Source organism: Myotis lucifugus, unplaced genomic scaffold (assembly GCF_000147115.1).
Source record: "Myotis lucifugus unplaced genomic scaffold, Myoluc2.0 scaffold_4, whole genome shotgun sequence".
Lineage (NCBI taxonomy): Eukaryota > Metazoa > Chordata > Mammalia > Chiroptera > Vespertilionidae > Myotis > Myotis lucifugus.
In genome coordinates, this window is record NW_005871052.1 from 6,965,428 (window position 1) to 6,976,689 (window position 11,262).

An 11,262-nucleotide genomic window follows, 5' to 3' on the forward strand; every position below is an offset into this window, starting at 1 on the left:
TGTTTTTCTGGCATGATTTGGGCCCTTTAATTCGTGTGGAACAACGTCTGAATAGCACAACATACCTAAGTATCATTGCTGATCAAGTTCATCCTATTGTGTTGATGAAGTATCCCAATGGCGATGGCTTCTTCCAATAAGACAATGCGCCATGCCATGGTGCTCGTATTGTGCAGAAGTGGTTTCAAGAACATGAGGGAGACTTTACCTTGCTTAGGTGGCCCCCACAATCACCAGATCTCAATCCAATTGAGCATTTGTGGGACGAAGTTAAAAGAGCCATCAAATCTCACAGAGCTGGACAGTGCTATTCATCAGGCATGGTGTCAGATTCCTCGCATCACCTTTCAACATCTCGTGGAGTCAATGTCAAGAAGAATCGCCACAGTACTGAAGGCAAAAGGTGGCCCAACGAAGTACTGATGGGGTGGTCATAATAATCTGCCCACTCACGTTCAAATATATCCCATGTTCAAAGGCTGCTAAATCGCGTTGTTTACCCATATCTTCAGAAAAAAATCACTTCCACTGTCGTGGTAAACAACCTGCTTCCCTATTTATAATGGTTTGGCCCTCTAGCAACTTCGGCGCGAAATTATAGCTAATTTGCCTATAAACATCAGGTGGTCATAATAATCTGGCCACTCAGTGTGTGTGTGTGTGTGTGTGTGTGTGTGTGTGTGTGTTTGTGTGTGTATATATATATACACATATATATATACAGTTTTGTTGTTGTTAATCCTCACCTGAGTATATTTTTCCATTTTTTTTTTTAGAGAGAGTGGAAGAGAGAGGGAAAGACAGAGAGAAACATTGATGTGAGAGAAACACATCTATTGTTTGCCTCCTGCATGGGCCCTGACCAGGGCCTGGGCCGGGGAGGAGCCTGCAACCAAGGTATGTGCCCTTGACCGGAATCGAACCTGGGACCCTTTGGTCTGCAGGCTGACGCTCTAACCACTGAGCCAAACCAGCTAGGGCTCACTTTCCCTATTGATTATTGTTTCTTTTGAATCCCTTCATCTTCATATAGAAAGCCACCAATGGGCTCTCCCTCTTGAGGACACACCTTCATCTTTCTTTTCCCATCTTTACCTTGCCTTTCTCTCTCCTAAGCTCCAAAGGCCCTTCTTTTGCTTATGTAACTTATATCCTGAGCCTATGCAGCCCAGTTAGTTCACTTCTACTACCTAACTTCATAAACAAATTTTTCTTATAAAAAATAACTAAAGGAAGCAGCCACCGATTAGGGTTTCTGACCTCCATGCTTTGGGCCCTAACCAAATCCTAAGGGAGGGTTTTTTCTACGCCTAAGTCCTAATTACAAATGGGAGCTGCCATAAGAGATGTTGATTCAGGCTTTCCTGAAACTTTGTTCATCACTAAGTTTAATGTCATAGAATCAGAAAGGACTTCAGATAGGGCCCCTAGATAGTACTAATATTGTGAATAATGGGTCATCGAGCCTAGGCAGTGTGATGCTGACATCAGGAAATTCTAACAAGTTGGAGAAGAAAGAAGCTGACTCATCCTACTAAATGTACAAATCAATAGAATTAGACAGTGGTTACAATATAAAGATAATTTTATTGCCAATAAAAGCCTTTAATAACTAATTTATCCTGTTTCAGTAGGACCTTATTCTTTCTGATGAAAATCCAGTCATAGCATCTCTCATTAAAAATAAAATTATTTTGAAATAAATAAATATATAAAATAAATAGCATATACATTTCATAAATAGTTTGTCCTTATGCACAGTATCCATGCTTACATTTTAATAGCATTATTTTGCAATCTTCCCCATCTCCCACTTCCAATGGCAAGAAAACTGCATGTCAGGACAGATGAGAAATCTGCAGAGCCAAATCAAGGATGGCTTGCAGCAGGGCTGTAGCCCTGAGGATTTTTCTGAATGAGACTTTTCTAAAGTCTGTAGGTAGCATCTATGGCAGATCTTTTGGTCTTTCATTTACCCATTGTCAAGGTATTTGGGTAGATTGTGGAGAGATATACCCTTGGCCCTTGACAGGGGCCCCCAGTCTTTTTCGTACCACCTCAGGGGAAAGTACATGAGTAAAGAAAAAAGTATATACAAGATTCCCTTTAGCCCACCCTTCCCCCCACATCCCTCCCCAAAATAACCCAACTTTGATATACATTTTAAACAACAAGGGTACAGTTGGGTTGACTTGAACAGTAAGTGTTTCTTTGCTATCTAAATTGATAGGAAAGATTGAAAAGCTATGAGTATAGTGCTTGCAGAGACAACTGTGGCCCCAAAGTATATGGGTTACAGAGGTCACACTAGGTTCCGTTACCTATAGTGGAAGAGGTCTCTGGACATGGACGGTAACTTAGAAGGATCTACAGGCCTGGGTAAAAAGTGAGTGAATTTCTGGTGTCGTTTAGTCCTGTATCCCTCCCGGGGTGAGCCGTCTTTATTCAGGGCCACATAATACTGTCTCTCCGAGTCCAAGTGTTTGTACAAGGTGGAGGCATAGGTGTTGTACCAGTTTTCTTCAAACTGTTCCCGGAAAACACATTCGTGCGTGAGTTTCTTCTGTGAGGGTGAGAAAATAAAGCAGAGCCCATTACATGACTATTTTCCCCATCCCAGCTTGCTGGTGGAGAACCCTGAAATAGCAATAGCACATTGATATTAGAAAATTTCAGTCCTATCTCCCATATTACTGAGGTATCTTCTTTCCAAATAGCAAAATAGTCCTATTTGTGTCACCTTCATTCTCTTTCATGAGCTACACAAAAATGTTTTAGGTAATATCTTTCCTGAAGGTAGGAGACTGGAGGAGAGAGCCTCACCTGGCTCTTTGAGCTGAAATTTTTTTAAAAATTATTTTTATTGAATTTATTGGGATGACATTGGCTAATAAAATTATATAGGTCTCAAGGGCACAATTCTACAATAGAGTCTGAGATTTTTCTGAGCCGGATAATGGCTGCTATGGCTGCCCAATGCCCCACTGGCATCCCTGAGTTTTCTCTCTACTTAGGGCTAATGTTAAAATACATTGAGATTACAGTCAACCATGTCAACTGATAGGCAAAGGCCTTGGATCTATATTAAGTTCCACAGGAGGTGAGCTGTGATCTCTCCTGATGAAGGGCCCAAGGCCTGTCAGTTGGAAAGCTTACAAAAAATCTCCTTGAAAAGTTCCTCCAATCTGGCTACATTAAGCTAGCAGCTCCTGGGTCTCTTGCCTCTGTCCCTTCTCACATTTGATCCATAGTACTTGCTGGGGTTGCCGATACTGAGTGCTGGGGACAGGCCTATCGCTTAGGTGTCAGGGAAAAATGTGCTCTGATTTCAAGGGGTGCAGGCAGCCAGAAAGCATTCTATGTGACTCAAAAGCCAAAGCCACGAGTTGGGATTCCCTGAAAGGGTTAAGGTCAGCAAAGTCACTCACCATTCCCCAGCTCTTGGCTAGCTTCCAGAATAGAGAACATGCACTGCAGCCAACCCAGTCCTAGCTGGAGACTTAGGGCTGTCACCAGACCCTGGAACCCTCACTCTTCATTTATTTGTTTCATTTGGCCTTTGGGATTCAGCTGAAGCAATCTGGAAATCAGGGACTGTGTTGTTAATCTCAGAATTCTCAATCTGAAGGCCAGATTTTCCACTGCCTATTTTTGTGCCAGCCAGTCTGTTACCCCTCTGGGCACCCATTAAAATTCATATGTACGCCTCAGGACAGCAAATGCCCCAAACCCATACCATCCACTAACAAACTAGCACAGCTTACTATTATCATCAGACTAGTTGGCCCTCTAATGGAAAAGGCAAAAGCAAGTATGCCACAGTAAAGTTTATGTTTTCATGGGGGCTGAATGAGTGAAAGTGTTATGGAGCAAGTTCCTGGGCAACCACACATGACTAGAAAACACTAGTCTTTTATAGTTCACAAAAGGGATTTCAAGTGCTAGATAAAAGTCTTTATGTACTTTTGCCTTACATTGTCCAAATACTGGTGGTAATAGCCTCTGATGAAAAGAAAATCTTAAACTTACCGATCCATATAGCTCTCCTCGTTCGTTCATTCCTAAGTATAGGCCAGAGTCCACTCCCCGAATGCTGATCAGCCCCACAGCCAGGCTGATAAACTCCAGGATGCCTAGAGCAAAAAAGGTGAATGCCATTTCCATTACTGACATCAAGCTAAGAGGAAGCTGTTCAGGTAACATGAGCTACCAGTCATTTATCCGCAACTGGAGGCCAGCCCTGGGTGCCTTTCATGAATGACCTGATAAAACCATCTTTTGCAGCAAGAATGGAACTACAGAGAAGACACTGAGTCTCTGTGGACCTCAAGTTTTCTAAATGTAAAATGGGGGAAACAATCTCTGCCTCTAGTCAACTCTCTCTCTCTCTCTCTCTTTCTCTCTCTCTCTCTCTCTCTCTCTCTCTCTATATATATATATATTTGATTTTTTACAGAGAGGAAGGGAGAGAGATAAAGAGTTAGAAACATCGATGAGAGAGAAACATCGATCAGCTGCCTCCAGCACACTCCCTACTGGGGATGTGCCCACAACCAAGGTACATGCTCTTGACTGGAATCGAACCCGGGACCCTTCAGTCCACAGGCCGACGCTCTATCCACTGAGCCAAACCGGTTACGGCTCTAGTCAACACTCTTAAGCATATTATGAGGAAGATACAGTGAGAAGGCTTTGGTTACAAAAGCTCATAATTATAAGGCACTATTACTGTTAAATACCAACATTTCAAGAAATGGGATTGCAGCTTCCTAAATAGGAGAATATGGCCAGGGTTCCGTAACTTCCCAAAGTCATTTCTCTCCTCCCTAGAGCACAGAGCATTACCTTTCTGTCCTCTAGGCTGAACTTGTTTTGCACCCTCTTAGCTCCCATGTACTTAAAGCCACATGAGGCTGTCATCTGCCTGTAGCTGACTCTAACAAAGGCCACACAGGCCACTCACTAAGTTTGTTTCTCCTGCCATAGGCAGGATGCAGAACTTGGCCTGGTAAGAGCTTTCTCCTGAAAAGTGCTCTCAGCCAGTACAGTCCCAGGCTGACAAGCCTGTCATTCTCCCCTTCTCTCTTGAGAATTTCAAGTTTATTCATGGCCAAGAGTTGGCAGGTAGTATTGGAGTTAATACTGATTTGAGATGTTGCAAATTAAAGGGAAAAGGGAAGACATTCAGAAATGTCCCTCTAGCTGACAAGGATAGAGGTGAAGACTTGAAAACGTTTTCATTTACTGAGCAGCAGTAAGAGGAAAAAAGAAATCAACCACTAAGAGGGAAAAAGGACCAAGAACTGAAACGCTGGTGACACTGAACACTTTATACTTTTATCCTAAGATAGCACATCTATCAAATGGATGCAGATACAATGGGCAGCTAGATTCCTCTGTGATATTCCTGTCTCTAACCATGCTTTTCAATGTACAGAGCACAACTTGATACAACTGACTCACAGAGGCAACCAAAGGTATGAAATGAGCTCATATCTGGCTGTCTTTCTTATTAAAAAATGCAATTTTAAGGGTAATAATATTCTATGTAATCTACATAGAAAGTGAGACTAATTCCTCAAAGATCACTTAAAAATGTAAGTGGTTAATTTTGAAATCATGTGCAAAACTCCAGTGGGAAGTCTGAAGAGCCCCAGTGACTTGGGCTGGTAGGTGGTGTTCAAGTGTGGCAGCTTTAGGGCACATGTTTCCATGGCCCATTTGAAGAATGTAAAGTTCTTTGGCTGCCATTGTATAAAAATTCTCCAAGTTTTATTCTCAGTCTGGTTGTTACTAACTCTTATAGTACAAAGAAAGGAGTTTGGGGAAAAGAGATTGATACAAGATGGTAGGAGGTGAAAGAGAAAATACCTGGTGCCAAGTAATGGTTAAGCAGATACTGATTTTATATACCAAAACCTTTAGTTGTACTGTACAACATTCTGATTTTGGTTCTTCCCTGTTTAACATTTTAATAAATGACTGCAAGAGGACATAGAGGGACAGCTTACCCTATTTCCAGAAGACATACAGCTGAGAGGGTGACACAAACAAAATCCAAAGAGATTTCAAGAGAATGGAAAATCGGACTGACACCAACAAAATAAGCTTTAATTGGAATAAAATGCAAAATCCTGCACTTTGGTCCCCAAACCAACTACCGAAGATGTTTTTTGTGGTTGGGGTTTTGTTGGGGGAGGGTGAGCCTCAAGTGCAGACAATTGAGTAACTCATACTCCTTCTTTTTTTGTTCTATTATCATAATTGGCCTGTGCAAGGGCGTTTTAGTTATCTATTTCTTTCTTTTTATTTCCATACTCTGCTCCCATCCTCCTCCCCATTTTAGGCAACCATGTATATTTTCTTGAAAACATACTGTTCTTTTGTGTTTTCATGTATTTTTATCAAATGCAAGTCTGCCCATTTCTGGAATGGGGAGATGTGGCTTAGCAAAACATATACAACAATGGCTTAGGGGATTTGATTGAATAAGGTAAGCTCAGTCTGGGTGATACATGAGATTATTAAAAAGCTAATGTGAAACTAGTCATGTAAAAATTAAAAATTATTAAAAAGCTAATGTAAAACATAGGGGGGAAAAGGGAAAATAAAGCTAATGTGATTTAAGGCTGCACTGATAGAGGTCTAGTAACTGGCTTAAGGGAGAGGACTGCCCCATTCTGCTTTGTTTTTTAGTTCTACTGTGTTTAAAGAGGGCTACAGAAACACAGGAGTGTATTCAAAGGAGAACAGCCAGTGTGGCAAGGAAATGAGAAACCAGGTCATGATTCAGTTCTGGGTGCTAAACTTTGAGGGATACCAACCTGTTGGAGCCTTCAGTTCTTTGCTTTGCTTAGGCAGATTACTTATGAGCTTCAAGTCTTAGTTCCCTCATTCTCTAAGTATCTCATGTCTCTAACCACCCCGAGCTCATTAAGTAGCAGAGGTCAGCTTGTGATCTCACCATCCAAGACCTGGTGTGAGAACAAATCATGAAACCCAAGAGGTGTGGCCATTTGAGTCACCACAGTTTTTCTCCAATTCTCTGTTAACATGATGCCAAAGGACAGATCATACAGGAAGTCACTTGGGTTGTGTCCAGTAACAGGGGTCTCCAACAGCTGGAATCGTCCCTGCCCAGCTGTCTTTGGGCATCATTTCCCTCTGCCAACTTTCCTATTAGCTGGATTTAAACTGTGGGAACCCAGTAGCACATGATGATGGAACAGATATTCCTAAACCTTCTCTGAATCCCAGCCAGCATGAAGGGAGAGAGAAAACAAGCCATTTTTACATTTTCCCAGCTACAGCTGGAGAGGGGTGTTAACAGTAAAGTGTTGAGGCAAAGTATTAAGTAGACAAAGTTTGTCCTCACTACTCTCACCCCCTTTAAAGCTCAGGACCTCCCTCTGCTCTGCCTCATCTTGACCCGTCCACCTCAAGCTCTGGCCTTTGCTTGACAATTTCTGGACTCTTGTCTTCTTACACCTTTTCCCCCATGGCCTCATTCAAAATGGATCATCCTGGGTCCCACTGCTTCAGAACTTAGCTAGATGACTGGCTAAGGTGCCATTTAATCTGGTTCCATAACTTGCCTGAGCTCCCTCAGCCATCCTTTCAGACCTTCATGGCCAAGACAGTGCTGCCTTGGCATCCTGCCAAATAAGAACCAGATCACTCAAAACCCAAAGCAGCTGCAGGAGCCTGCTCCATCCCACGTGGTGGGAGGCCTCTCCTCCAGCCTGGCTCCCAAACCCTACTATGCCAATCCATAGGTGTCCCTTAAGAATGTCAGTATCTCTGTGAACCTCATGTTAATGCCACCAGCCAGGCAGAGGTTGTAATACTTCTGGCTACTGATGGCAGAATGGGGGGTGGTGAGGGGGGAGGATAGGCTGTGCCAACAGGTTATTATATGGAGTCGGGGCTGCTCTTGGGCTCAGCCTGACTTGTTCTGAACACATGGATTCCAGGGTAATCCTTGGGGGCCCTGCTCTCCAATTACAACAAATAGCTATTTACTTTACATGGCCTTTGGAGACTACCTCCTCCTCCCAAGCAGAAATCTATAATATTTTATATCTTAAGTCTGGCCTACTTTACCCTGCTGGAATGTTGACTGCTAAAGCACTTATGGAATGTTAAAGTTTCGATTTATTGAATACCCTGGCTGATTAACTCAAATGTGAAGGGAGGAGTTAGCAAACTCAAACGCCACCTCTTTCTTTGCCAAAAGCTAAACTGAGAAAGAGTATATGTGTTAGAAAGTTGGCAGGGGAGGTTACAAAGAGACAGCTTTGACCAGTTATCATTTCATTTACAGGAAATACACAAAACTGCCAGGAAGCCAGGGAAGGAGGAAAGGGAAAAGGTGATGCAGAGGTGGTCTCAGGCAGTGTTTTTTTAAAGACAAAACAGAAAATGAAGCAGTCAGTTAAGCAGCAGTGAAAACATCCCTTCTTCCTGCCAGTTTTATTTCCTTTGGTTTCTCCTTAAACTTAACACCCCTAGCAGGCCTGAGAGATGAAAAGAAATCAAGATGTGTCGTTAGGGATGTAATTAAAGACCACTTATCCCAAGAGCCTATTATTGATTTATGTTGACCTTGTAGGTTATTGGGCTCAGCTTAGGCACAGAATCAGACAAACACTTGTAGCTGCTGGGAGCCAAGCTCATAGTTTCTCCACCTCTGCTACCCCCAACCAACATTTATCTATTATTTCATGATTTCTCTCTTATATTTCAGGAACGAGCTACTCCAATAGTTCTCGGCCATTTTGGGAGTCTTTGGGGGGCTCTGAGGCCAGGGCGGGAGTCCCATTACTTCTGAAGAGAAACAAAAGGGGACTGCAAAGTCATAAGCAATGGAAGGAAAAGGAGCCAAGTTGGCACTCCTTCTCCCTCCACCCCACCTTATCACCCATTTGAGGACATGCTGCAAGTTTATACAGACACCTGCACCCCTCCATTACCCCCACCCCACACGCAACCTACTGCACTCCGGCTCTGTGAGTGCATTTTTCCAAGATGACATAGACCTCATTAGGGTTCCTGCTCGCTCCCAGCAAGGAAGACCAGCCCTGGCCCTAAGTTATTTGCTAGACTTGGCCTCTGTGCACCCCCCGCCCCCAACACACACTTTTTACTGTGCATGCCAGCAGCAGCTCCAGCAAGGAATGGAGAGTAGGAGGATGAGGAGGCTTAGGAGGAGTGAAGGAGGGTGGGAAAAAGAAAAGAACTTATTATGGCCTGAACGTAGTCAAAACCTCTTATAGGCTTAGGGATAGGTTTCCTTGGGCCACTGGGTCCTTGGGAGGAAGTAGGGGCATTGGGGGAAAGAGGGCCCAAGGAAGGGTAGCTGTCACAGCACCTGAGAAATGGTTTAGTAGAGAATAGAACATTGAAAATAAAAATGGCCAAATTACTGATGAGTGGACACATTTGTTTAGAAACCTAATGATCTCTGTCTCAGACCAAGGTTTATATTGTGTTCTATATGTGAGACAGGCATTGGACAGAGGTTGGACATTTCCTGTCCTGGTCCAGGAGACACCTGTTTCTGTTGCTGGGAGTGGGCCCAGGACTGTTTCCTCACTGAGGCAAGGAGTCCAGAGGCAGCTCCAAGCAAAAGCTGCCCCAGGGCTTGTGCCCTTACACAGGGGACGCTGGAAGGCTTTCCTAGTTTCTCCAATCCTAGCAGCTCATGCCCTGCTGCCTGGATTGGCCCCCACCCCAGGCAAAGCAACCCAGAAGCAGGCAGGTGCTGGCCAAAAGCGACGTGGGTGTGGGCTATTCGCCCATCACGTCCATGGCCCACGAAGGCTCCTGCTCCAGGCCATCGCCCGCGACAATCCTGCCCTCGAGGCTCTGTCCCGCGCTGCAGCTGCTGTGATTCTGCTCCTACCCCTCTCCCAGCTCCACCTGCTTCCAGTCGAAGTACAGCATCCAGATGCCAGAACGATCCGCTCTCACCCAAGGGAGGGAGGGAGAGTGGAGTGGAGGAAGGAGAGGCCGCACCTCAAGGCGCCCGCGCCCCCGCCCCCTCCCGAGCGTCTCAGGGTGCCAGGCGCCCTGACGCCTGACGGCTCAAGTCCGCACCGTCGTGTCCCGTCTGCCCCGCGTCCCTGGCGGCCTTCCGCCTTGACGGCACTGAGCTGGGGGCGGTCCGCGGGGCCCGGAGCCTGAGCTCAGAGCCGTCGGCTCCCCAGCGCGCCGTCGGTACGCTCGCCTCCCGTCCCTCCCGGTCGTGTCCTCACCGAAGCGGCTGTGGTCGTGGCGGGTGCCGTGCACCGTGCCGTTGGGGAAAATCTCCAGGTGGAAGCCGGTGCGGCAGTACAGCTGGCGCCGCCGCAGGATCCCCTTCAGGTGGGCGAAGTCTGTGGGCGAACCGCGCTGCAGCTTCCCCTCGATCTGGCCCAGGCGCTCGTTCAGGAAACCAGGGGAGTCGGCTAAGGGCATGTTCCCCAGAGATGAGGAGAAACCGTGCAGATCCCAGTCCAAGGTGGCGAAGACCCCCCCCACCTCCGCCATGGCGGGGTGCGCGGGGCCGAGCCGGGGCGGAGGTGCGCGAACTGCCTCTCCCCGCAGCGGGCGTGGGCGATTCGCCGGCGGCGCTCGCTCGCTCGCTCCTCGCTCTGCAAGAGCTGCAGTCGACGTCTGTTCTCGTCCAAGGAACTTCTCAGCGGCGGGGAGCGTGGGGCAGCGCGCTCCTGACCTTGCTCTCAGTCAAAGTGCTGCTTTCCCTCCACATCCATCTCCTCAGGCCTCTCATAGCTGGCTTCGTCGAGCTATCGGATACAAACGGCACTTTATATACGTACCCACTCCCCTTACATTGACATATTGGATATTTAAATACAAGCCACACCTCACTGGCATCCCCTCGGAGATTGGTGTGTGGGTTCTTTTTTTTTTTTTTTTTTCCTTTCTCCTTCTCGTATCCATTTGGCTCTTTTTGGGAGAGGGGGGTGGAGAGGGGAAGAGAACAAACGAGCTTCACTCCCTCTTTTATTATGAAAAAATGGCAGGAAAAAGCTACACATTGCAGTGAGGCATAACTGCTTTTGGCAGGTTTTTCTGAAACTGCTGATGAAATAACGGAGCCCAATGCGTGGAGGCTGCTGGCGCCCACGGCCACTCAGGCCTGTTGCGTGGAGGTCTGTCTGCTGCGCGGGGGCAATCCCCACCTCCCTCGCGTCCTCGGGCTGCTCGCCTTGGGAAAGTGGCCTGAGACCGAGACCGGGACATCCCAGCGTTCCTGAG

General features: G+C 46.0%; 1 protein-coding gene across 1 annotated transcript; it reads right to left on the reverse strand.

The window, feature by feature from the left end:
• Positions 1-2,197: 2,197 nt before the first annotated feature.
• Positions 2,198-10,530, reverse strand: FGF16 (fibroblast growth factor 16). Its single transcript, XM_006082833.3, has 3 exons — positions 10,257-10,530; positions 4,030-4,133; positions 2,198-2,563 (listed from the first exon to the last, which is right to left on the reverse strand). Exons 1-3 carry the CDS (start codon positions 10,528-10,530, stop codon positions 2,318-2,320), a joined length of 624 nt encoding a protein of 207 aa, XP_006082895.1. The 3' UTR covers positions 2,198-2,317.
• Positions 10,531-11,262: the final 732 nt, after the last annotated feature.